At 57.5% G+C, this 25,766-nt stretch overlaps 2 protein-coding genes across 2 annotated transcripts in view; one reads left to right on the top strand and one right to left on the bottom strand.

The window, feature by feature from the left end:
* CACNA2D4 (calcium voltage-gated channel auxiliary subunit alpha2delta 4) overlaps positions 1 to 25,766 on the top strand; it is a 49,607-nt gene that overhangs the window by 15,129 nt on the left and 8,712 nt on the right. The window contains exons 14-28 of the mRNA XM_038767737.1: positions 335 to 413; positions 1,767 to 1,900; positions 2,719 to 2,796; positions 3,424 to 3,504; positions 3,798 to 3,872; positions 4,500 to 4,586; positions 5,031 to 5,102; positions 5,188 to 5,249; positions 5,747 to 5,814; positions 7,208 to 7,253; positions 7,365 to 7,462; positions 10,007 to 10,100; positions 10,949 to 11,044; positions 12,527 to 12,648; positions 13,318 to 13,404. Of these exons, the coding sequence (XP_038623665.1) occupies positions 335 to 413; positions 1,767 to 1,900; positions 2,719 to 2,796; positions 3,424 to 3,504; positions 3,798 to 3,872; positions 4,500 to 4,586; positions 5,031 to 5,102; positions 5,188 to 5,249; positions 5,747 to 5,814; positions 7,208 to 7,253; positions 7,365 to 7,462; positions 10,007 to 10,100; positions 10,949 to 11,044; positions 12,527 to 12,648; positions 13,318 to 13,404 (1,279 nt within the window). The remainder of the gene's footprint in view (positions 1 to 334; positions 414 to 1,766; positions 1,901 to 2,718; positions 2,797 to 3,423; positions 3,505 to 3,797; positions 3,873 to 4,499; positions 4,587 to 5,030; positions 5,103 to 5,187; positions 5,250 to 5,746; positions 5,815 to 7,207; positions 7,254 to 7,364; positions 7,463 to 10,006; positions 10,101 to 10,948; positions 11,045 to 12,526; positions 12,649 to 13,317; positions 13,405 to 25,766) is intronic.
* On the bottom strand, positions 16,603 to 24,841 carry LRTM2 (leucine rich repeats and transmembrane domains 2). Its single transcript, XM_038767795.1, has 4 exons — positions 24,759 to 24,841; positions 21,861 to 21,939; positions 19,985 to 20,575; positions 16,603 to 17,645 (listed from the first exon to the last, which is right to left on the bottom strand). The coding sequence occupies exons 2-4, from the start codon at positions 21,901 to 21,903 to the stop codon at positions 17,176 to 17,178; spliced, it is 1,104 nt and encodes a 367-aa protein (XP_038623723.1). The 5' UTR covers positions 21,904 to 21,939; positions 24,759 to 24,841; the 3' UTR covers positions 16,603 to 17,175.

Here is a 25,766-nt window from a genome sequence, read left to right as displayed (position 1 = left end):
CATGATTTCTCTCTTTCCACTAAGCCACGCTGCTTCGTCAGTTGTGGGGGAAGAATTTGCCTGAGGAGAAACAGGGAGAGGACTGTCTTGGGCACAGGCCGAAGTGCTGTCTCTGTGGCAGATCAGTGCTCTTTTTAAGTTCTCATTGCCAAGGATGAGGAGGAGCCTCAACCTGAGTCTCTTTGCGGAGGAGCTGATTACAGCCCTGGGGACTGGACCTCCCCCCTCAAGCTCACCTGTCCCTGCCCTTCGGGGGTCCTCAGGGTGCGGGGAGAGGAGCAGGGGTCTCCTGATGGGCCCCCGGGGGCTCGGCCCCGGTGTCTTCTCCTACCAGGTCCGGGTGTTCACTTATCTCATCGGGAGGGAGGTCAGCTTCGCGGCCAACGTGAAGTGGATCGCATGCAACAACAAAGGTGAGGGCGGACGCCTCCCCTGCGCTCGGCCCGGTGGACCGACGGACTTTCCCACCCTTCCCACGGCCTCCGACTTCCAGAGGGACCTTACTGGCCCATGCCTGGACCTGACGTGATATCTCTCATTTTAGTTATTCGTATTGATGTCTGTCTTCCCCCTCTAGACTCTAAGCTTGTTATAGGCAGGGAATGTCACTGTTTATTGTTGTACTTTCCCAAGTGCTTAACACAGTGCTCTGCACACAGAAAGCGCTCAATAAATACGACTGACTGACTGACTGAATGAGTGAATGAATGAGACCATGTAACCACCAGCCTCCCGGGTCTAGCCAGATCCACATCAATTAATAATAATAATAAAATAGTATTTATTAAGCTCTTACTATGTGCAAAGCGCTGTTCTAAGTGCTGGGGAGGGATACAAGGTGATCAAGTTGTCCCACGTGGGGCTCAGTCTTCATCCCCATTTTACAGATGAGGTAACTGAGGCCCAGAGAAGTTAAGTGACTTGCCCAGTCACACAGCTGACAAGTGGCGGAGTTGGGATTTGAACCCATGACCTCTGACTCCAAAGTCCGTGTTCTTTCCAATGAGCCACGCTGCTTCTCTAATCAATTCCCTCCAGCTGCCTTCCAAGAGCCGGGCTGGTAATACAAGACAGGCTCTCCCACTGGGAAGCTTTCGCTTACTGGGAATTTCTCCCTCCGGGGATCCCAGGGGGCTCTCGGACCCACCAATCAATCCATCAGTCGTATTCATTGAACGCTTACTGTGTGCAGAGCACTGGACTAAGCGCTTGGGAGAGTACAAAATAACACTATAACAGACATATTCCCAGCCCACAGCGAGCTGACAGTCTAGAGGGGGAGACAGACATTAACAGAAATAAATAAATGACGGATTTGGACGTAAGTGATGTGGGGCCAGAAAGGGGGGGTGAATAAGGGGAGCAAGTCTGGGCAATGCAGAAGGGAGTGGGAAACGAGGAAATGAGGGATTGGTCAGGGAAGGCCTCTTGGAGAAGATGGGCCTTCAGTAAGGCCTTGAATGGGGAATAGAGATGTCTGACAGATCTGAAGAGGGAGGATGTTCCAGGAGAGAGTCAGGATGGGAATGCGGGTGTCCCTGTTTGGGGTCAAGTTCCTGTAATATCTTCCCCCCTGCCACCTTTGGCAATCTCTGCCCGCTTCGGAGTGGGTGGAGTTTTGGGTGGGGGGGACTTTGAGGGAAAGTCCTTGGTCCACCTGGAGCCTTGGCCACCGCCCCCCGCCCCATCCCGTTGCCCTGTGGCCTCTCTTTGGGCAAGGAGGTGACCGCCCCACCTGCCCTGCTACCCCCCTTTCCCTCTTCCAGGCTACTACACGCAGATCTCCACGCTGGCGGACGTCCAGGAGAACGTCATGGAGTATCTGCACGTGCTCAGCCGCCCCATGGTCATCAACCATGACCATGACATTATCTGGACCGAGGCCTACATGGACAGCACAGTGAGCCTGGCGGCAGGGCGGGGGGAGCTGGAAAGGCACAGCAGGAGGGGGTGGGGAGGGGAGCGGAGGGTGGTGGGAATTCGGGAGAGGGAGCCGAGGGCGGTGGGAAGGGGGAGCTGGAAAGTCAGAAGGGAGAGCAAAGGGCGATGGGAAGATGGGGGTGCCAGGAAGGGGAACTGGGGGGATGGAAGAGGGGAGAATGGGAGAATGAAGCTTTTCACCCATTTGGACCCCTATTTGGGAAGGTTCCTGAGGGACCCAGGTTTTCCTCTCTCCTCTCGTGTCCCTGTTCTATCCTCTCTACCCCGCCCCACCACCACCACCATCACCACCGTGTCTCATGCTCTTCTCTCGGGGTGCTCCCCTGCCCCCTCATTTTGACCACGCATTAGCTGCCACAGTCTGAGGAGGTAACCACCTGTGCGTTTCCATGTGTGTCACGCGTGTGTTCCATGCGTTCTTCGCGGTTGTCCCGAGTGTTCCCAGCGAATCTCCCTTCCAAATCCTTCTGGTCCCGCCCGGCCCCTCCTTCCCATTGGTGGTCCCCAATCCCACAATTCCCCTACCCTAGACTCTCAGCTGGAGGTGGGCAGGGGAACTTGGCTACCAAGTGGGTTGTATAGTACACTCCCAAGCGCTCAGTAAGCGGTCAGAGCGTGGTGTCTGGGGTGTATCCTCCGGCCTCACCGCCACTGCCTCGGAGCAGTGAACCGGACGATCGCTCCCCTGGGATCCGGCGGGGACTGGCACTGGGGCAGGGGCAGATACAGGCCCCACTTTCGGTGGCCTGACCCTCCCCACTCTGCACCCCCTGGCAGCTCTTCGCCTCTCAGGCCCAGAGCCTGCTCCTCATGACCACCGTGGCCATGCCGGTCTTCAGCAAGAAGAATGAGACGGTGGGTGGCCCTCCCGCTTCCTGGGGAGGGAGTTAGGGTATAAAGCACTGTGAGTTGAAGGGATGACCCCCGCGTGCTCCTGGAAGCACTGCGGGCAGTCCAGGAAAAGTCTCCATTCCTGGAGGTTCAGAAACAGGAAGTGGTTTGGAATTGGATGCTTCCGAGTGCTTGGCTGCTGCCCCATTTGATTGTAAGCTCCTCCAGGGCAGGGACTTTAACTTCCACATTACGTTCCCAAGCACCGAACCAAAAGACACTCAATCCAGTGCTTTGCCACAAACGGGACCCCTGGACAGTAGTCAGCCAGTCAGTCATATTTACTGAGCACTTACTGTGTGCAGAGTGCTATACTAAGCGCTTGGGAAAGTACAACAGAATATAACAGTCACATTCCCTGCCCGCATCTCTATCCCCCATTCAAGGCCTTACTGAAGGCCCATCTCCTCCAAGAGGCCTTCCCTGACCAGTTCCTCATTTCCTCGTTTCCCACATCACCTTACAGTCTAGAGGGGGAGACAGACGGTAATAGAAATAAATAAATGCCAGATACGGACGTAGGTGCTCTGGGAGCAATGGGAGCTCAGCCAACTCAGGTCTCGCTGATGCCTCCGCCACTACCCGTTTCAGAGGTCTCACGGCATCCTCTTGGGCGTGGTGGGCTCAGATGTGCCCCTGAGGGAGCTGTTGAAGCTGGCGCCCCGCTACAAGGTACCCCCGGCCTGGGGAGGCGGGGGGCATTCATTCATTCATTCAGTTGTATTTATTGAGCGCTTACTGTGTGCAGAGCACTGTACTAAGCGCTTGGGAAGTACAGGTTGGCAACATATACAGACAGTCCCTACCCAACAGCGGGCTCAGGGGTCGGCAGGTAAGGGCACTCAGCCGCTTCTGTCTGGGGCTGCTGAGGCCCTGTCTGCCCTGGGGCTGGGGAGCCGAGGGGAGTCGGCCGGGCGTTGGGGAGGCACTGGGGCGGACGCCCCCTTCTCTCTCCCCCCTTGCAGCTGGGCGTCCACGGCTACGCCTTCCTAAACACCAACAACGGCTACATCCTCTCCCACCCTGACCTGCAGCCCCTGGTAGGGGACCCCAGCCTGCCAGCGTCCAGAGGGGCTGAGTTGCTCCCCCACCCCAAGGGCAGAGCTGTGGCAGAGCTGTGGCATCCTGGGTCTGGGGAGGGCGTGAGGAGGGGATCATGTAAACCCATCCCTGACTCAGTTTCCCCTCTGTCTCCCCCGCCCACGGCCCTCCAGGACTCTACATCCTGGCTGGGAAGGGGGAAGAGATCCGCTGGCCACGTTCTGAGCATCAAGTGGCGCAGCTTAGTAGGGAGAGCACAGGCCTAGGAGCCAGGGGAGCCGTGTTCAAATCTCTGGGACTTTGGATAAATCACTTAACTTCTTTGTGCCTCTGGTTCCCTCATCTGAAAGCGAGGATTTAATTCCTGTTCTCACTCCTACTTTCATTATGAGTCCCATGTGTGCCCTGATTATCCCTCTTCTAGTACAGCCCCTGTCACATAGTAAAGCACTTAAATACCACTCATATTATTATTTTAGTTATTATTCTGATTTGGACCTTCTCCCCACACTGAAGCTGAGGCTCAGGGGTCCTTCTGGAGATGGGTGGGGCGCTGGAATGAGGGGGGGCTGGATTCAGGCCTCTCTCTGTACCCTCCCACTGTCTATAACACCCGACCGCTCCAGTACCAGGAAGGCCAGAAGTTGAAGCCCAAACCTAATTACAACAGCGTGGACCTCTCCGAGCTGGAGTGGGAAGACAGAGACGGGACAGTGAGTGCGGGCCGCCCCCTGCGCCCATTCAACAGAGAAGGAAAACCGAGGCCCCACTAGAAGAAAGGGATTGGTGGCCGGGGGGGAGATCCAGCCTGGGCTGGCCTGGGGGGCTCTGACATCCGTTCACTGCCCTGGACCCCCAAACCAAGGAGAGAAGCCCCTTTTGTGGTTGTGGAGAAGGAGCGGATGAGAACCTGTGGGGGCTGGCAGTGGTTAGGGGTGAAAGGAGGGATTTCCACCTCTGCTCCGTCCAGGGAAAGCGGGCCCGGGGGCTGGGATTCCAGCCTCCTCTTGGGGGTGGTCCCTTGGGGTCCCTCCCCGACTCCTGTCCGCCATTCATTCAATCATATTTATTGAACGCTGACCGTGTGCAGAGCGATTTACTAAGCACTTGGGAGAGTCCAATGTAACAATAAACAGACACATCTCCTCTCCCCACAGCTGAGGACGGCCATGATTAACGGCGAGACCGGCTCCCTGTCCATGGATGTGAAAGTCCCCATTGACAAAGGGGTGAGAAGAGCATCGAGGCCAGGCTTCGAGGGGTGGGAGGGGAGAAGCCCCAGGGGTCCCACCCTCTCCCCGGCTACCGTTTCAGAAGCGAGTTCTGTTCCTGACCAACGACTACTTCTTCACTGACATCGGCAAGACACCGTTCAGGTCAGCGGCCTTTCCTCCGCTGATAAGATTGGACCCAGGCCGTGTCCCCCCTCCTCTTTTGCCCCCGCAGTGCGACTCAATCTCAGAGGAAGGGGATCTTATCCCCATTTTACAGATGAGGAAACTGAGGCCCCACATGCCCCTACAGGGCTTGCCCAAGATCACCCAGAAGGGGTCCCGGAGAGGTGGTCCTGAAGCCAATGGGGGCTAGGGGGAAGTGGGGTCCCAGAGTCGGCGGGGGCTGCAGAAGGGGGAAGTTGAGGGTCCCGGAGTCAGTGGGGGTTGAGGGAAGTGAACAGAATGGTGAAAGTGTAGTGGACAGACACAGCACTGTCTCCCCATCAAGACCGTAATCTCCTTGTGGGCAGGGAACGTGTGGGTTTATTGTTATATCGTACTCTCCCAAGCGCTTAGTACAGTGCTCTACACACAGTAAGCGTTCAATAAATACAATTGGATGAATGAATGAAGACACAGACAGCTCTTTCTTTTGGCAGCCTAGGGGTGGTCCTGACCCGTGGCCACGGGGAATACATTCTTCTGGGGAACACCTCAGTGGAAGAAGGTGGGTCTACGGTATTTATTGAACACTCATTCTGTGCAGAACACTGAACCAAGCATTTTGTTCTCTCCCACCCCACTGACTGGGAATAATAATAATAATAATAATAATAATAATAATAATAATAATAATAACATTTGTTAAGCCCTTATTATGTGTCAAGAACAGTGAGGTAAATACAAGCTAATCAGGTCAGACACAGTACCTGTCCCCACATGGGGCTCACAGTCTTAATCCCCATTTTACAGAAGAGGAAACTGAGGAACAGAGAATAATAATAATTCATTCATTCATTCAATCGTATTTATTGAGTGCTTACTGTGTGCAGGGCACTGTACTAAGCACTTGGGAAGCACAAGTCGGCAACATATAGAGACGGTCCCTACCCAACAACGGGCTCACTGTCTAGAAGGGGGAGGCGGACGACAAAACAAAACATGTGGATGGGTGTCAAGTCGTCAGAAGAAATAGAATTAAAGCTAAGCGCACATCATTAACAAAATAAATAAAATAGTAAATATGTACAAGTAAAATAAATAGAGTAATAAATCTGTACAAACATATATACAGGTGCTGCGGGGAGGGGAAGGAGGTAGGGTGGGGGGGATGGGGAGGAGGAGAGGAAATAATGATAGTATTTGTTAAGCACTTACTATGTGCCAAACATTGTTCTAGGCGCTGGGGTAGATACAAGGTCATCAGGTTGCTCCATGTGGGGCTCACAGTCCTAATCCCCATTTTACAGAGGAGGGAACTGAGGCACAGAGAAGTGAAGTGCCTTGCCCAAGGTCACACAGCAGACAACCAGCGGAGCCAGGATTAGAACCCAGCTCCTTCGGATTCCCAGGCCCGGGCTCTATCCACTAAGCCACACTGCTTCAGGAAAGTGCCAACTAGGAGCTAATAATAATGGCATTTATTAAGCGCTTACTATGTGCAAAGCACCATTCTAAGCGCTGGGAAGGTTACAAGGTGATCAGGTTGACCCACGGGGGGCTCACAGTCTTAATCCCCATTTTCCAGATGAGGGAACTGAGGCCCAGAGAAGTGAAGTGACTGGCCCAAAGTCACCCAGCTGTTAAGTGGCGGAGCCGGGATTTGAACCCACGACCTCTGACTCCAAAGCCCGGGCTCTTTCTACTGAGCCATGCTGCCTCTCTAGCTAGACCTTTGGAGTCAGAGGTCATGGGTTCGAGTCCCGACTCTGCCACACGTCTGCTGTGTGACCTTGGGCACATTGTAAATATGTACAAATAAAATATTTATAACTTGTACTTCCCAAGCACTTAGTACAGTGCTCTGCACACAGTAAGCGCTCAATAAATACGAGTGATTGATTGCTAGACACTACACTAAGCGCTGAGTTCACGAAAGCAGGCCTCATGTTCTGTTGCAGGTTTGCATGACCTCCTGCAGCCGGATGTAACTTTGGCCAATGAATGGTGAGTCTTAATCCCCATTTTACAGAAGAGGAAACTGAGGACGGGTGGCCGGAGCGGTGGGGGGGGGGGGAATTACCGCAGGATGAGCGCCAAGTCTTGCCACCTTCCCAGGATCTACTGCATCACGGATATCGATCCGGGGCATCGGAAACTCAGCCAGCTGGAGGCCGTCATCCGCTTCCTAACGGGACAGGAGCCGGACCTGCAATGTGAGCTGCTGTGAGGGCTAATTAACTGACCCTTTATAATAATAATAATAACGTTGGCATTTGTTAAGCGCTTACTATGTGCCAAGCACTGTTCTAAGCGCTGGGGGGGGGGGGTACAAAGTGATCAGGTTGTCCCACGTGGGGCTCACAGTCTTAATCCCCATTTTACAGATGAGGTAACTGAGGCTCAGAGAAGTTAAGTGACTTGCCCAAGGTCACACAGCAGACATGTGGTGGAGACAGGATTCGAACCCATGACCTCTGACTCCAAAGCCCGTGCTCTTTCCACTGAGCACTTTTAGACTGTGAGTCCACTGTTGGGTAGGGACCGTCTCTATATGTTGCCAATTTGTACTTCCCAAGCGCTTAGTACAGTGCTCTGCACATAGTAAGCGCTCAATAAATATGATTGATGATGATGATGATGAGCCACGCTGCTTTATATACCCCAGCATGCCCCTTCTCCAGAGTTGGGGCATTCATTCATTCATTCATTCAATCATTCATTCATTTTTAGACTGTGAGCCCACTGTTGCATAGGGACGGTCTCTATATGTTGCCAACTTGTACTTCCCAAGCGCTTAGTACAGTGCTCTGCACACAGTAAGCTCTCAATAAATACGATTGATGATGATGATTCAATCTGTGTGCAGAGCACTGGACTAAGCGCTTGGGAAGTACAACCTAGTCATTCATTCAATCGTATTTATTCAATCGTATTTATTGAGCGCTTACTGTGTGCACCCAGCTGACACTTGGTGGAGCCAGGATTTGAACCCACAACCTCTGACTCCAAAGCCCGTGCTCTTTCCACTGAGCCATGCTGCTTCTCCAGCCTGATTAGCTCGTATCGACCCCAGCGCTTAGTAGAGTGCCTGGCACATAGTAAGCACTTAACAAAAACCATAAAAAAAATTCCGGCCTCAATTAAAGTGCTTGCTAAGTGCCAAGCACCGGAGGAAACACGAGATGATCAGATCAGGTGTCACCTGGATCTCACAGTGTAAATGGGAGGGGAAGCATAGCTCTTCTCCCCATCTGACAGGTGAGGAACCTGAGACCCAGAGAGGTCCAGTGACTTGCCTGAGGTCACACAGCAGACAAGTTCATTCATTTCCATTCAATCGTATTTATTGAGCGCTTACTGTGTGCAGAGCACTGGACTAAGAGCTTGGGAAGTACAAGTTGGGAACATATAGAGAAGCTCAGTGGAAAGAGCCCGGGCTTTGGAGTCAGAGGTCACGGGTTCAAATCCTGGCTCCGCCAACTGCCTGCTGTGTGACCTTGGGCAAGTCACTTCACTGTGCCTCAGTTCCTTCATCTGTAAAATGGGGGTTAAGACTGTGAGCCCCGCCGTGGGATAACCTGATCACCTTGTAACCTCCCCAGCGCTTAGAACAGTGCTTTGCACATAGTAAGCGCTTAATAAATGTCATTATTATTATTATTATTATATAGAGGTGGTCCCTACCCAACAGTGGGCTCACAGGCTAGAAGGGGGAGACAGACAACAAAACAAAACATATTAACAAAATAAATAGAATAAATATGTACAAATAAAATAGAGTTAAATAAATAAATAAATAAATAAATAATAAACAATAAATAAATAGACAAGTGAAGAAGCTAGGATTAGAACCCAGGTCCTTCACACCGTGGAGCCAGGGGCAGAGCTGGGACAAGACCCTGGCACACCCCAGGCTGTGCTGCCTCTCTGGGAAGGGGGATTCATTCATTCATTCAATCGTATTTATTGAGCACTTACTGTGTGCAGAGCACTGTACTAAGCGCTTGGGAAGTACAATTTGGCAACATATAGAGATGGTCCCTACCCAACAGTGGGCTCACAGTCTAGAAGGGGGAGACAGACAACAAAACCAAACATATTAACAGAATAAAATAGAATATGTACAAGTAAAATAAATAAATAAATAGAGTAATAAATACATACAAACATATATACAGGTGCCGTGGGGAGGAGAAGGAGGTAAGGCTGGGGGGATGTAGATTCATTCATTCAATTGTATTTATTGAGCACTTACTGTGTGTAGAGCACTGTACTAAGCTCTTGGGAAGTACAAGTAGAGAAGCAGCATGGCTCAGTGGAAAGCGCACGGGCTTTGAAGTCAGAGGTCATGGGTTCAAATTCTGGCTCTGCCATTTGTCAGCTGGGTGACTTTGGGCAAGTCACTTCACTTCTCTGGGCCTCAGTGACCTCGTCTGCAAAATGGAGATGAAGACTGTGAGCCCTCTGTGGGACAATCTGATCACCTTGTAACTTCCCCAGTGCTTAGAACAGTGCTTTGCAGATAGTAAGCGCTTAATAAATGCCCTCATCATTATTATTATTATTACAAGTTGGCAGGTATAACCCGGGACTGAGGCAGATGGGCAGCTGAACCAGGTGGCGGAGGGCTAGAGATCTGGGGGAGGGGAGGAGTGTTCCCTTTGCCCCCCACCCCAGAATTCCGGGGAAGTGGGGGACGAGGGGTGGGAATTCCGCACCCACTGACTGCGGGCTTATGGATGGGGGCCCGGCCCTAGGTGACGAAGAGCTGGTGCAGGAGGCCTTGTTTGACGCTGTGGTCACCGCCCCCATGGAAGCCTACTGGACGGCGCTGGCCCTCAACCTGTCCGAGTATGTCCGGCCCAGAAGGGGCCTCCGGCGATGCACCGCCTGGTGACCTTGGGGGGCAAGAAAGGACGGGGGGGGGGGGGGAGGGTGGCGGAAGCGTAAGACCCCCCCACCCAGGGCAGGAGACCCCTTCCAGGGAAACCAGCCCTCACGCGAGGTGGCCGAGGGAAGCCGTGTATTTCTATTAATGTCTAGACTGTGAGCTCTCTGTGGGCAGGAAATGTGTCCGTTTATTGCGCTATGGTCCTCTCCCAAGGGCTCAGTACAGTGCTCTGCATTGACAAGAAGCAGTGTGGCTCAGTGAAAAGAGCCCGGGCTTTGGAGTCAGAGGTCATGGGTTCAAATCCCAGTCAGCTGTGTGACTTTGGGCAAGTCGCCTAACTTCTCTGTGCCTCAGTTACCTCATCTGTGAAATGGGGATTAAGACTGTGAGCCCCACGCGTGGGACAACCTGATCACCTTGTAACCTCCCCAGGGCTTAGAATAGCGCTTTGCACATAGTAAGTGCTTAATAAGTGCCTTCATTATCATTACTAGACTGAGACTGTGAGCCCACTGTTGGGTAGGGACTGTCTCTGTATGTTGCCGATTTGTACTTCCCAAGTGCTTAGTACAGTGCTCTGCACATAGTAAGCACTCAATAAATACGATTGATGATGATGATTATTATTATCTTTTAGACTGTGAGCCCACTGTTGGGTAGGGACTGTCTCTATATGTTGCCAATTTGTACTTCCCAAGCACTGAGTACAGTGCTCTGCACACAGTAAGCGCTCAATAAATACCATTGATGATGATGATGATGATAGTAGGTGTTCAATAAATAGGACTGAATGAATGAATGCCCGCAGAGCATCCCAGGACGGGGTGGACATGGCGTTCCTGGGCACTCGGGCCGGCCTCATGAGGAGAAGCCTGTTCGTCGGGGCGGAGAAACTCTCCGACAGGTCAGTCCCCGGGGGTGGGGGCCCTTTCGGGGTGACTGCCAGGAGGAGGAGGCTCTCCCAGGGAGGATGGGCCGGGCCGGGGGGTGGTCCCCCTTCCAAACTATGCCCGTGGGTCATCCTTGGGGACCTGGGCCCGGTCACGTGCCCTCTCCGTTTCTCCTGGACCCGTAGGGTTAACAGACACATTCCCTGCCTACAGTGAGGTTACAGTCTAGAGGGGGGGACAGACACGAAGAGAAAGAAATAAATGAGATATCATCATCATCAATCGTATTTATTGAGCGCTTACTGTGTGCAGAGCACTGTACTAAGCGCTTGGGAAGTACAAATCGGCAACATATAGAGACAGTCCCTACCCAACAGTGGGCTCACAGGCTAAAAAGAGATATGGACATGAATGCTGTAGGGCTGGGAGGGGGGATGAAATAAAGGGAGCAAGTCAGGGCGACGCAGAAGGGAGTGGGAGAAGAGGAAAGAAGGGCTTAGTCAAGGGATCCCCAGGCCTCCTCAGGGCCCCTCATCCAGCCAGGATAATAATAATAATAATAATAATACTAATAGTCACATTTGTTAAGCACTTGCTATGTGGCAGACGCTGTACTAAGCACCGGGGGGGAATACAAGCAAATTGCATTGAATACTGTCCATGTTCCACATGGGGCTCACAGTCTTATGAGGTTAGCAGGCCTGCCAACTCACTGTGAAAACCGCTCACCCTGTCTAATGTCAACACCCAAACCCTCAAAGAAACCGGACAGGCCCTGAAAGAAACCCCGCTGCGGGTAGGAGAGAGGCTTTGAATAGAAATTATTAAGCCTTCTTCCTCCTTCTGGCTCCTCCGGCCCCACTGGGTCCTCTGGAAAGCCCTGGTCAGCAGAGGGTGGGAGGGGGCAGGTCCCCGGCTGGTGGTTCATTCATTCAATCGATTTTTATTGAGTGCTCGCTGTGTGCAGAGCACTGTACTAAGCGCTGGGAAGGCACAGTACAGCAATGGAGACAATCCCTGCCCACAGCGGGTTTACAGTTTTCCATCTGTCGTGGGTAGGGAATGTCACTATTTATTGTTGCACTGTACTTTCCCAAGCACTTAGTGCAGTAGAGAAGCAGCGTGGCTCAGTGGAAAGAGCCCGGGCTTGGGAGTCCGAGGTCATGGGTTCAAATCCCGGCTCCACCACTTGTCAGCTGTGGGACTTTGGGCAAGTCACTTCACTTCTCTGGGCCTCAGTGACCTCATCTGCAAAATGGGGGTGAAGACTGGGAGCCCCACGTGGGACAACCTGATCACCTTGTAACTTCCCCAAGTGCTTAGAACAGTGCTTTGCACATAGTAAGCGCTTAATAAATGCCATTGTCATTATTATTAGTAGTAGTAGTAGTAGTTGTAGTAGTACAGTGCTCTGCACACAGTAACAATTGAATGAATTGAATGAAATCCCTGGGCCGTGGGGGCGACCGTCCCGGCACCTGTGTCTTCCCCTGCAGGAAGTTCCTTACGCTTCAGGACAAGGCGAGCATCTTCACCATGGACCACTTCCCACTGTGGTACCGCCGCGCTGCCCAACATCCCGCCGGCACATTTGTCTTCAGCATTCCCACCGCACCAGGTGACCAGAAGATGGGCTGCAGCCTGGGAAGGGATAATAAGAATAATGAGAAGCATAGTAGCCTAGTAGATGGAGCATGATCCGGGAGTCAGAAGGACCTAGGTTCTAATCTCAGCTCTGCCACTTGTCTGCCGCGTGACCTTGGGCAAGACACCTCACTTCTCTGGGCTTCAGTTACCATATCTGGAAAATGGGGATTAAGACTGGGAGTCCTATGTGGAGCAGGGACGTTTGTCCAACTCGATTAGCGGTGTCCAACCCCTGTGCCTGGCTCATAGTAAGCACTTGACAATATAATAATAATGATCGTAATTGTTTTATTGGCAAAACCCTTGGGCAGAGCCCCTGCCCCTCCCATGCAGACCAACCTTTCCTGTCAGAGCTGAAGTTCAACCCTGCCCTGACCCCTAAAGAGTTCAGCAGAGCCCTCGTGCCCTGTCCCTGCCCAGGGGAAAGGCAATGTCTAAAGTCCTCAGAGGGCTGGGTGGGGGGAGAGGCAGGGAGAGGCAAGGAGAAGAGGGTGGAGGAGTCTGGAGAAGAAAAGGTGGGCGTGACCTCTGACTCTGACCATTCACCTGGGAAAGGGGGCTGGGGGTCCTCCCCACAGACCCTCGCCCTGTCCCCTGTCCCCCAGACAGTAACCAGCCTCCTTCCCCTTTGCACCCCCAGAGAGCGGTGGTGATGGCCAGCCTATAGTGGTGACGGTCAGCACAGCAGTGGCGGTGACAGTGGATGGGAAGACGGCCATAGCAGCAGGTAGGACCTGAGGTCAACAGAGGACCCCGTCCGGTCTCCTTCCCCGGGGGAGGGGACACCAGGACGTGTCCACTCTGCTCCCATCCCTCATAAGACTGGTCTCCATGAGCCCACCCAAGAGGCCTGGACTGTTTGGGCCCGGGGCCAAAGGGCCTGGATAAACTGACCTTGGGTCATCACTCTCCCAATGCTGAGGGCCCAGAATCCAGCAGACGGCATCTGGCCAGGACACGGGTTACGGGTCTAGGGCCAGGGCGTCTTGAGAGGGAAATGTGGAATCATATTCTCCCCCAGTTTAAGGTCCCAGGTGGGCTGTGAGCTCACTATACCCTGTCCCTCTCCCTTTCCCCGTACCCCTTTCCTCTAGACTGTAAGCTCCTTGTGGGTAGGGAACACGTCTTCCGGCCCTGTGGTATTGGACTCTCCCCAGCCCTTAGTACAGTGCTCTGCCCACAGGGAGCTCTCAATAAATACTACTGATCCATTGATCGATTCTCCTCCCTTTCTCTCTCCTTCTTCCCTCTCCTTCCCTTCCTCTCACCTCTTGGCCTTCTCTCCCTGCTTTTCATTCATTCATTCATTCAATCGTATTTATTGAGAGCTGTGTGCAGAGCACTATACTAAGAGCTTGGGAAGTACAAGTTGGCAATGTATAGAGACGTTCCCTACCCAACAGTGGGCCCACCTACTTCTTCCCTTCCCCTCTCCTCTTTCTCCCCTTCCCCTCTTCCTCTCCTCTTTCTCCTCCCGTCCCTCAATCAATCGATGGTATTTACTGAACGCTCTCCCGATACACAGCTCTGTACTAGACACTTGGGAGACTACAGTACAGCAGAATTGGCAGACATATTCCCCACCCGCAATGAGCATACCTGTCCCCTTCGCAGCCCGGATCTGACCTTCCCAGGCCCGGTTCTTTTCCCTGCTCTCCCCTGCCTGGGTTCACTTTTTCCCGATTAGCCAGGCAGAGCCGGGAGGGGTTACCATGGAGACAGGGTTTCCAGGCCTCTGGTCTGATTCAGCGCAGCGCTGGCTGTCGCCCTCCACGGTCGCTCGGCTCCGGGCAGGGATGGTGGTCCACGTGAGCTCGGCCCTGCGTGGTGGCTGGGGATCCTGAGGAGGGTGGAGGGTGGGGGGCTGGGAAGAGGTACATAATACGTGTTGGGGGGCGGGGGGGGTAGCTGGGTCAGGGGAGCCGTGGAGGCTTTCCCTGGAGCATCATGGCTTAGTGGAGAGACCACAGGCCTGGGAGTTAAAAGGACCTGGGTTCTCATCCCAGCTTCGCCACTTGATAGTAATAATAATAATGATGGCATTTATTAAGCGCTTACTATGTGCAAAGCACTGTTCTCAGCGCTGGAGAGGTTACAAGGTGATCAGGTTGTCCCACGGGGGGCTCACAGTCTTCATCCCCATTTTCCAGATGAGGGAACTGAGGCCCAGAGAAGTGAAGTGACTGGCCCAAAGTCACCCAGCTGTTAAGTGGTGGAACCGGGATTTGAACCCATGACCTCTGACTCCAAAGCCCGGGCTCTCTCCACTGAGCCACGCTGCTTCTCTGCTGCTGCTTCTCACTTGACTGATGTGTGACCTTGGGCCGGTCACTTCGCTTCTCTGGGCCTCGGTTCCCTCATCTGTAAAATGGGGATGACGACTGTGAGCCCCGGGGGGGACAGGGACCGTGTCCAACCCGACGAGCTTGTATCTACCTTTGCTTTTAGAACAGTGCTTGACACATAGTAAGCGCTTAACAAATACCACCATCATCCTCATCATCGTTGATCTATCTGCAGCCTCAGGGGTCCGTTCCCTCCCCTCCTCTCTCTCCCTGCCCATTCATTCATTCAATCGTATTTATTGAGCGCTTACTGTGTGCAGAGCACTGTACTAAGCGCTTGGGAAGTACAAGTTGGGAACATATAGAGACGATCCCTACCCAACAGTGGGCTCACAGTCCCCACCCCCACCTAAAAAAGCCTACAGGAGCCTGGAGGGACGTAGGAAAATACAGTCTTTATTGTTCTTCTGAAACGACAAGCCAGAAATAGAATTTTACCTTTAAAAACTCCTGCCCTTGCGGCCACCCCGAGGAAACGACCGATCTCCAGACGCCTGGACCCAGGAGAGAGAGGCAGTTCCCTCCCCGCACTGGGAGACAGGGCCAGCTGGGAGTCCCCAGGCCTTTGGCCCCATTTCCCCAGGGGACCCCCGTCTTCACAGCTGCCACCCTGATTCCCCACACATTCCATCCACAGATCCGGTCACCCTGCCAGCCACTGTATAGGGCATCTGGAAATGACTGTCTGTTGGTCCCGCTGCCCGGAGAGACGTGGGCGGCAGAGAGGGAAGAGATGGAGGGGGCAGGGGTGGGGGGGATTAAGGAGGTAGAGGGGGCGGACATAGAGATGGAGGAGGTAGAGGTGAAAGGATGAAAGAGGGAAGGATGGAGGGATGGAAGAGGTAGAGGGTAGGGAAGGATGAAGGGGAAAGAAGAGATGGAGGAGGTTGGGATGGAGGAAGTAGAGGGGGAGGAAGGGAGGAGGTGGAGGGAGAGAGGAGCTAGGAGAGACGGAGGAGGTAGTGGTGGAGGCAAAGAGGGAAAGGGTTGGGGTGGAGGGAGAGAGGAAGAAGGTAGTGATAAAGGAAAAGGGAGGAGGTAGTAATGAAGGATGAGGAAGGAGGTAGAGGTAGGAGGGAGGAAGGAGAAGGCCTGGGCCTCCTCGGGGTTCCCCGTTGCCCCTCTGCCTGTCCCCGGGGGCTTCCAGCTCTGGATCAGGGAGGGAAGGGAAGGACAAAGAGCTGGGTTGGACTGCAGAACTTCCCCTTGAGCCCAAACGTTTGTTCACCCGGGCTGGTGGAGGAGGAGGAGGAGGAGGAGGAGGAGGAGTGTGAGGCGGAGGAAGGGGGGATAAGTTGGAGAAGGACTCCCCACGTGTCTTGAAGCAGTGCCCCAGCCCGGAAGTGGGCAGAAATTTGCAGCGGGGAGGGCACACGTAGAATACATCTCAGTCTGCCCGGCTCTGTGCCTCAGTTTCCTCAAAGATGTCTCATTTGGCCCAGGCGGCTTTGGGCTACAGTCCAAGGCTACCTCCCCCGAGCCCTTGGGCCCCAGATCCGGTGCCTCGGGAGTGTCCCCGGGAGGCATGGGGGCGAGCCCCCGAACCAGGCACCCCTGTGAGATTGTCCTGGGGCGGGGGGGGGGGGGTGGTACCCAGAGGGCTGGATTACCATGGTGACAGGCCATCACCCCGGAGACGGTTCTTCCACCCGCTGCCTGTGAGGTGTGAAGGCCGCGGGGAGCTGTCTGGGACTCGGTGGAACCGTGTGAGCCCAGGTCGGGGTGGCGGGGGGCGGGGGTCTTCCGCCCTCTGAGACTCTCGGCTGAGACGTGTGGGGAGGGGGCCCTTTGGGGTCTAGGGAAGATGAGCCGCCCGAGGGGCATCTAGGGGTGGTTCAGAGGCAGATGGTAGCAGGGCGGGGGGGCTGGATGAGAGGCCGAGAGGAGTGGGGGGTGGAATCCGTAATCAGGACCCCCCACTCTGTCCCTTCTGGGACCGTGGAGGGGCAGGGAGGTGTCTTTGAGGAAGGGGCCGGCAGGGATTTGGGCTCCGAATCCCCACCCCACAACATCCATCTCTGGTTTGGGGGAACCTCCCCTCAACCAGAGGCTACTGTGGCTGGAGGGGGTGGTTAGGGGAGTTGACCTGGGGTGGGGGGCGAGGAGGGGTCTTCCCAGGCATCGGATGGGGGGGCAGAGCCAGCCGGCCGGGGTCAGGCCACGGAGGAGATGCGCTTCTGGCCGTGGCGCTGAGCGCCGGGTCCGGCCTCGCCCATGAGGGGCTGGCGTCGCCTGAGCTCGCGGTGGTACTTGGCCATGAGGGAGGCGTAGATGCAGCCGTAGGCGGCCGCCACGAGCATCATGACGCAGACCACTCCGCAGACCACCCCCGCGATGATGACGGTGCCCACGGCCCTCCTCACGCTGACCGGACGGTATCGCTGCTTCTGCGGGCAGGCCGGGCTGGGCTCCGGGTCCGGCTCGGCCCCGGGCTTGGGCCTGGCGGGCTCTGGGCCGGCCCTGGTGCAGGGTGGGGTGGGGGCTTCCTGCCCGCCCCCGCCACCACCCTCCTCCCCCTCCTCCAGCTGGGAGCAGTAGTTGAACATCTCCATGGGCACCGTTCTCATGTCCTTTCCCCTCAGCTCCTTGGGTAAGGTGCAGGCCAGTTGATCCAGGCGGCCTCCTGCATGGCAGAGAAATGGGAAGGGGGCACAAAGCAGGCCCTCTTCAGCCTCTCCGGCTCCGCACCCTTCCACACCTGGGGGGCGGGGGCTCCCATCGGTGCCTGCTTTAAGGGGCCCGGGCTATCCACATCTCCCTAACTCACCCTTGGGCTGTGGGGATGACGGGGCACGGAGAGCTCCGAACATTGGGAGCTGCCGGGAGGTGAACTTTGTTGGCATTAATCCTTCCAGCCCGGGCCGGGAAGTGCCAGGCTCGGTCCAGGGCACGGCCCCCACCTGGCTCCAGGATCACCGTCTATGCGGGGAGCAAGGGATGGGGCTGGAAGGGTCGGGAGTGAACAAGCCACTTCCCGAACCCACTGGGCAAGTGGGATACTGCTAGCCACACTGCCAGGGCACCTGAGGGAGAGTGGGGCTGATGACTGGGGCCAGGGAAGAGGTGCCCACAGGACTGGACAGCCACATTCACTGGGAAGTAGAGAGTAATTTTTTAATAGTATTCGTTAAGCGCATACTATGTGCCAGGGACTGTCCTAAGCACTGGGGTAGAGACAAGCTAATCGGGTTGGCCATGGTCCACATCCCACATGGGGTTCATGGTCTTAATCTCCATTTTACAGATGAGGCAACCGAGGCACAGAGAAGTGAAGTGACTGGCTCAAGGTCAGGGCCAGGATTAGAACCCAGTAGTGATAATATTTGCTCAGTGCTTACTAAGTGCCAAGCACTGTACTGAGTACGGGTAGATTCAAGATGACCAAGTTGGACACGGTCTCTGTCCCCCGATGGGGCTCGCAGCCTAAATAGGAGGGAGTAGGATTTAATCCCCATTTTACAGGGGAGGAAACTGAGGCCCAGAAAAGCTACATAACTTGCCCAAGGTCCTATAAGAGGGAAGGGGTGGAGCCGGGATTAGAACCCTGGTCCTCTGACTCCCAGGAGCCGGCTCCATCTGCTAGGCCACGCTGTGTTTCATTAGGCCCTGGTGGGAATCGGGGGGCTACTTGGACACCCCTTCAACACCCCTTCCTCTGAGCCTTTCCCCTGCCACGGAGGAGACTCCTCCTCACTGGACTTTGTCCCTTCCCCTCCAAATTTGGCCCCAGTTCCAGGAAGCCGGGCATCCAAGCCGGGGCAGACGTACAGCTCCGGGGACCCAGGTATCCCGGCAGAGGAACTCTTCCTGCTCCCCGGCCCCTGGTGTCCCGGCCGGGAGACCCTGCCGGCTCCAGGGACCTGGGCATCCTGGCCGGGGGACCCCTCGGGGACCTCCAGGTGCCGGTCCCTCAGTGGAACAGGCCTTTTTTCAAGAGCCGGGGGGCAGCGGGAGAGAGGGGCGGGGGCAGAGATCCGGGGTCAGAGATCCGGGGTGGACCTCGCTGGGATTGCAGGGAGGAGCAGAGGGGGTCCTCCATAGTACAGATTCCAGCAATTCCCCATGGGGAGACAAGACATTGCAGAGCTGGGCATGTCTGCCCAGATTCACTTCGGAGAGGGGTTTCCCAGGGGAAGCTGGCATTTGGTTAGCCAGGCCCGGACAGCCAGCTCCTTAGCCCTGATTGATCGATTGATTGATTAATGGGACTTGACAGCCTCTCCTGGAGGAAAGACCAGGACTGTATCTGTAGTAATTAAGATAACCATCGCTTTAAGGTGACCCTTCAAAATCCGATCTTTGGAGTGGGGAAACCCTATGACTGATTGTGTGTGTGTGTGTGAGAGAGAGAGAGAGAGTATGAGGGAGAGAGAGGGAAAGAGAGGGAGACTGGCTGGCTCATCACTCTCGCTCTGCTTCTCTCAATCGCTTTCTGGCTTTCAGAGGGTGTCAGAGTGAGTGTGTGTGTGTGTACATGTGCTGTGTGTGCCATCTCTGTGGGCGCTGTCGGTGTGTGTGTGTGTCGGGGGGGGTGCACTCTGTCTCTGTTGTGTGTGCATGCTGCGTGTGTGGGGGTGTGTGTGTGTCTGTAGGGGTGTGTGTGTATGGTCTATGTGCGTGGGGGTGTTCACACGGTGCGTGTGATCTGTCTGTGAGCCGCCTGTGGGTGTGCTCTGTCCCAGTTGTGTGTCTATAGACGTGCTCCGTGTGCGTGTCTGTGTGTACACGGCCGTCTGCCCACTCTGGCCGCTTCCCCTCTGCTCCTGTTGGCTTCAGAAGTGGCAGCAGCCTCTGGATTCCGGGAGGGTGGGCCCTAATCTGGGGTGACCCGCAGCCCTGCCCACCTTCCCCACCCCACCCGGGGATGACGGACACCGAGGGGAGACAGACGCGACCCCCCGGGGACCCCGGGACCCCGCTCCCCCTTCCCGCGGCCAAAGCGGGGCAGGCCCCGGCGCTCACCTCGGTAGGAGAACCACTCCAGCCAGTGTTTGAAGCCCCTCAGTTTGCAGTCACACTCCCAGGGGTTCTCGCCCACCTGGAGCAGCTGCAGGTGGACCAGGGGCTCAAAGGTGGCCCGGTCGAGGCTGTGCAGGCGGTTGGAGCGGAGGGACAGAGAGCGCAGGGCGGGCAGGCCGTCGAAGAGGCCGGCGGGCAGCTGGGCCAGCCCGTTGAGGGACAGGTCCAGGTGGCGCAGGAGGGGGGTGCGCCCCAACAGGGTCCTTTCCAGGGTTCTGACGCTGTTGTTGCGCAGCTGCAGCTCCGTCAGGTTGACCAGGTCGGCGAACAGGGCGGCGGGCAGCGGGTCCAGGAAGTTGTTGGACAGGTCCAGCCGCCGCAGGCCCGAGAGGTTGGCGAAGGCCCAGCCGGGCAGGATGCTCAGCCGGTTGTTGGGGAGCAGGAGGGTGCGGGTGCCAGCGGGGAGGTCCGGGGGCACGGCGGACAGGCCCAGCCCGCTGCAGTCCACCGCCTGGCTGGGGCCGTCGCACTGGCAGGGGACGGGGCAGGCGGACAGGCTCTCGGCGGCGCACAGGGACAGCCAGCAGGCCAGCCCTGGGCCGAGGCACACACGCAGGGACCCGGTTAGCCGAGCCGTTCCATCCCCCCCTCCTCGCCCCCCACGGATTCCCCCGGACTTAATAATAATAATAATAATAATAATAATAATAATAATGGCATTCGTTAAGCGCTTACTATGTGCAAAGCGCTGTTCTAAGCGCTGGGGGGGATACAAGGTGATCAAGTTGTCCCACGTGGGGCTCACAGTCTTCATCCCCATTTTCCAGATGAGGTAACTGAGGCCCAGAAGAGTTAAGTGACTTGCCCAAGGTCACACAGCAGACACGTGGCAGAGTCGGGATTCGAACCCATGACCTCCGACGCCAAAGCCCGTGCTCTTTCCATTGAGCCACACTTCCCTTGGCTCCTCCCGGACCACCACCCCCGAATTCCCTCCCCCGACTGGCTGATCCGGCGGGGCTCCCCCTAACTGATCCATCCTTCCCCCCACCAAGAGCTCCCTCTCTAGGACCCCCCTCCTGACTGATCCACCCCACCACCACCATGTCCCCGGGACTCCCACCGGCTGATCTATCCATCCCTAATAATAATAATAATAATAATGGTATTTGTTAAGCCCTTACTATTGTAAGCCCCGGGGTAAATACACAGTGGTCCCTTGTGGGGCTCACAGTCTTCACCCCCAGGTTACAGATGGGGTAACTGAGGCACGGAGAAGTGAAGTGACTTGCCCAAGGTCACACGGCAGACAAGTGTCAGAGCCGGGATTAGAACCCACGGGCTCTGACTCCCAAGGCCTGGATCTTGCCACTAGGCTGGGACCCCCCCAGCCCCTCCTGACTGATCCATCGCACCCCGCCACCTCCTCCGTCTCCCCGAAACCCCCACCTGCCGATCCATCCCCGCCGCCCGCCCCAGCCTCCTCCTGGGGAACTTGAAGCGAAGCAGTGGGGCGTGAAGGGGTCGGGCGGGGGCTACTGTAAGTGGATCCGAGAGGCCCGAACTCGGCCTCTCTTGGGTGGTGAATAATTCAGACCCTCCCGGAGGGGGGAGAATGGAGTCCCAAAGACCCTGGGCGCCGGGAAGAGGGGAGGGGGACCTGCCCCTCGTCCTGCTGTAGCCCCGATCCTCGCCCCCCTCCCCGGCTGCCTGCTCACGGCCTGCGTGGAGGGTTGTCACTCTTGGGCCGTGGGCTTCTCCCCATTGGGCAGGCAGGAAGACTGAGTCCACAAGGGGAGGTTTCAGGAGCTCTAGGACCGCAGAGGTCGAGGGTGGTGGGGGGGATCAGGACCCCCGCACCCCTCGAGGGGATACTTACAGGATCCCCGGAGCCCCGCCCGGCCTCTGTCCAAGGTCAGCATGGTGGGGGTCAGCTCGGGCCGGTCCTTCTGTCAGTCCTGCGCGGGAGCCGAGCGGGAGGGAGAGAGAGCAGGGGGAGCAGGACACCGGGGGTCATTTACCTGACCACCCCCAGGCCCCGCCCGGGGAGGGCGGGGATTTGAGGGGGGGCAGGACCCCGGCCACCAATCAGGTGGACAAGGGACGCTAGAGATGGGGAGAGGCGATCTAAACGCGGGGAGAGGGGTGTCTGCTTTAAACCGGAAAGCAGGGAAAAAGCATCTGCCTCTCCCCCCTTCCATCCCCTTTCCCTCGTCCCCCGGTTCCCGACTCTGTGACCCCTCTTTCTTGTCCGGCTTCTCTGACCTCTCCGAGGCTGCTGGCCAAACTGACCCCAGCTGGGGCCCGCTGGCCCAGGGAGGGGGCCTGGCCCTTGGAGGAGGTGGTTCAGCTGATTCTACTGGGCTCCAGGAGTCCGGTTCCCCGCCTGGACGGCCTCCACAGGTGTGACCGGCCTCCAAGGGCCTATCCCGCCTTCACAGGTGTGACCGGCCTCCACGGGCCTATCCAGCCTTCACAGGTGTGACCGGCCTCCACGGGCCTATCCAGCCTTCACAGGTGTGACCGGCCTCCACAGGTGTGACCGGCCTCCAAGGGCCTTTCCAGCCTTCACAGGTGTGACCGGCCTCCACAGGTCCGGCCGGCCTCCAGGGCCTGTCCAGTCTCCACAGGTCCGGCCGGCCTCCATGGGCCACAGATCTGAGCAGCCCTCCCAAGCCTGGCCTAACATCTTCCTCCCGGGGACTGTCCTGTCTCCTCTCCCCCAACCTGATTTGCCCCCCTCCCCAGCACGTCTGAGCTGCCTCCTCCCGCCCAGGCCGGCCTAGCCCCCAGACCCAGCCGGGCCGTCCCCATGGGCCTGGTCCCCCACTACATACACACACCTCCTCTGCCCTCTCTTCGCCCTTCAGGGCTACTTACTAATCCCCACTGCCTGCCCTGCCTTCGGAAAACAGGAGGGGCAAGAAAAAGAGGGAGGGGAGAGAGGGTCCCGAGGTACCGGCTGCTTCCAGCGGGCAGATGGGCCAAGGCGGCTCCGGTCCAGCTCCGGAGAAAACCGGCAGAATCCCGCCCGCTCAGAATGGTTCGGGGAAACCCTCACCGGCTGTCGGCTGGATGCCTCCCCATCCCCCCGCCGCCCCCCACCATCACCAAGGGACCAGTTCCTGCAGCCCCTTCTGCCCCTCCTCCGTATGCCGGCCTTGCTTAGAAACGTTAGGAGGGGCGGGGGGTCCTTCCCGAGGCCCGGGGGTGGGGGGTCCCGGCCTGAGACCTGATGGTCTGATGATGCCCTCCCGGGCTGCCCGAGCTGGGTGGGCCCCAAATCGAGTGCCCGCCCGCCCCGGGGCAGTCCCGGGGTTTCCTGGAGGAGGTCCCTCCGCCCCCCGGGTGGGTCCTGGAGACCCTCCCCTCCTCCCCTCCCCTCCCGCTCCCCCCACGTGGGCAGGAGCCGGCCCCCAGGGAGCCTCCAGCCTCCTTAGAAAGGGGTGACCTAAATAAGAGGGTGGGGGGCTGGAGCGGGCTCCAGCTGGCCGCTGGAAGAAACGAAGGGCCGGCCCGTGTCCGGCCAAGGCCGGCCCGACCCCCCCTCCTGGTCCTCGAAGCCACCCGACCCCCGGGCCTGGCCTGGGCAGGGGTCAGAGGGGCCGGCCCCGAGTAGACCGAGGGGCGGGTGGGAGAGGCCCGGGGGGGCTCAGGGGCCTTTGGACGGACAGGACTAGCGCGGGGAGGGGGATGAGGGGGATGAGGCCAGGCCCCGGTTCCCGGGGCGGACCCTGCTCCTAAACCACTTGCCCCCCAGGCCCACTGTCATTTTCTGCCTGAGCTAATCCCGGGGTGGGGAGATGGGCCGGAGGCCGAATCCTGCCCCCCGCCCCTCCAGGCTGATGGGGGACCCTCCCCCACTCCCACCCCGGACCCCGCATCCCAAAGTGGTCTGGCCTTTGGGGTGTACCCTTTGGGGCAGGCAACAAGGGGCGTCCCCCGGCCCAGGGGCTGCCCCCTCCTTCCCTCCCCCCAATCATGGGGACCGGCCTGCGGTCTCTCCCCCGGAGGCCGTGTGTCCACCCCACAGACACACACACACACACACACACACACAGAGCCCTTCCCACTCCCCACTGTGACCCCACCTCCCCCCAAACCGCGAACCAACAACGCCATCACACACACACACACCGTCCTTACCCCCTCCCCAAACCTATGATAACCCCCCAACGCCAACACAGCCACACACATCACACACATAAACATACACACGCAGGACATCACCCCCCACGGAGACCACCTCTTCCAAACCCATGACAGCCCCCTAACGCCATCACACACACACACAGAGGCACGCACAGAGGACGACCCCCCACCATGACCCCACTCTCCACACCGACCCCACCTCCTCCAAACCCATGACACCCCCCTAACGCCATCACACATACACACACGCCCCACAACCTGATGACCTTGTTTCCCCCCCACACGCACCCAGCGCTCGGAACAGTGCTTGGCACATAGTAAGCGCTTAACAGATACCATCATCATCATCACCCTCATCAACGCCCCACCATGACCCCGACCCCACCTCCTCCAGACCCATGACACCCCCCGCCGGCCCCCAACATTCATTCCTTCATTCGATCGTATGGATTGAGCGCTTCCCGCGTGCGGAGCACTGTGCTAAGCGCTTGGGAAAGTCCAAACCGGCAAGAGAGGGAGAGCGCCGGTCCCTCCCCAACAACGGGGTCCCAGTCTAGAAACCCAGGCAGAGACAAGACAGAGGACGACCCCCCGGCCGGTACTGCCCCCCCGGTGGCCTCCTCACCGTTGGCCCCTGCCGTGGGAGCCCCTGGCCCTGGGCCCCGGGCGGGCGCGCGCACGGGGGCCGCATGGACGCGGGCCGGAGCCTCCTCCTCCTCCTCCTCCTCCGCCGCCGCCGCCGGGCGCGCCCCCGACCCCGGGCGCGCCGCCGCCGCCGCCGCCGCCTCCTCCTCCTCCTCGGCGCGCGCCCCCCCCCCCAGGCGCGCCCCCGCCCTCCCACCCGCCCGCGCCCTTCAAATGCCCCGACGCGCGCCCGACCGAGCAGGAGCTGCCATCCGGGAGATCGGGGGGCATGGACCACCCCCCCACCCCCACCCCATTCCCATCCCCCAGTAACCCCCTTCTCCCCCATCTCCATCTCCCCCATCTCCATCTCCCCTTCCCGTCCCAGTCCCCCATCTCCTCCATCTCCCCCATCTCCATCTCCCCCTCCCCTCTTAGTCCCCCATCTCCATGCCTCCCAAACTCCTAGTCCCCATCTCCATGGCCCCCAACCTCCTAGTCCCCCATCTCCATCTCCCCCATCTCCCCCTAGTCCCCCATCTCCCCCAACTCCCTCTCCCCTCCTAGTCCCCCATGTCCCCATCTCCATCTCCCCCTCCCCTCCTAGTCCCCCATCTCCCCATCTCCATCTCCCCCTCCCCACATAGTCCCCCATCTCCCCCATCTCCATCTCCCCCTCCCCGCCTAGTCCCCTATCTCTCCATCTCCATCTCCCCCTCCCCGCCTAGTCCCCCATCTCCCCATCTCCATCTCCCCCTCCCCTCCTGGTCCCCCATCTCCCCCATCTCCATCTCCCCCTCCTCTCCTGGTCCCCCATCTCCTCCATCTCCCCCATCTCCATCTCCCCCTACCCTCGTAGTCCGCCATCTCCACCTCCTCCTACGCTCCTAGTCCCCCATCTCCCCCTCCCCTCCTAGTCCCCCATCTCCCCCATCTCCATCTCCCCCTCCCCGCCTAGTCCCCCATCTCCCCATCTCCATCTCCCCCTCCCCTCCTAGTCCCCCATCCT

Source organism: Tachyglossus aculeatus, chromosome 27 (genome assembly GCF_015852505.1).
Source record: "Tachyglossus aculeatus isolate mTacAcu1 chromosome 27, mTacAcu1.pri, whole genome shotgun sequence".
NCBI lineage: Eukaryota > Metazoa > Chordata > Mammalia > Monotremata > Tachyglossidae > Tachyglossus > Tachyglossus aculeatus.
Note: the sequence above shows the minus strand (reverse complement) of the source record. Positions and strands in the feature narration are given on the sequence as shown.

Bases quoted from the DNA above. Each gene is read 5' to 3' on its own strand.
- LRTM2 (XM_038767795.1), bottom strand. From the start codon at position 21,903: ATGCTGACCTTGGACAGAGGCCGGGCGGGGCTCCGGGGATCCT. The intron at 20,576-21,860 runs GTAAGTATCCCC...GCCTCGGCCCAG, and splicing joins GGCGGGGCTCCGGGGATCCT to GGCTGGCCTGCTGGCTGTCC. The intron at 17,646-19,984 runs GTGAGCGCCGGG...TCTGCCATGCAG, and splicing joins GGAGTGGTTCTCCTACCGAG to GAGGCCGCCTGGATCAACTG.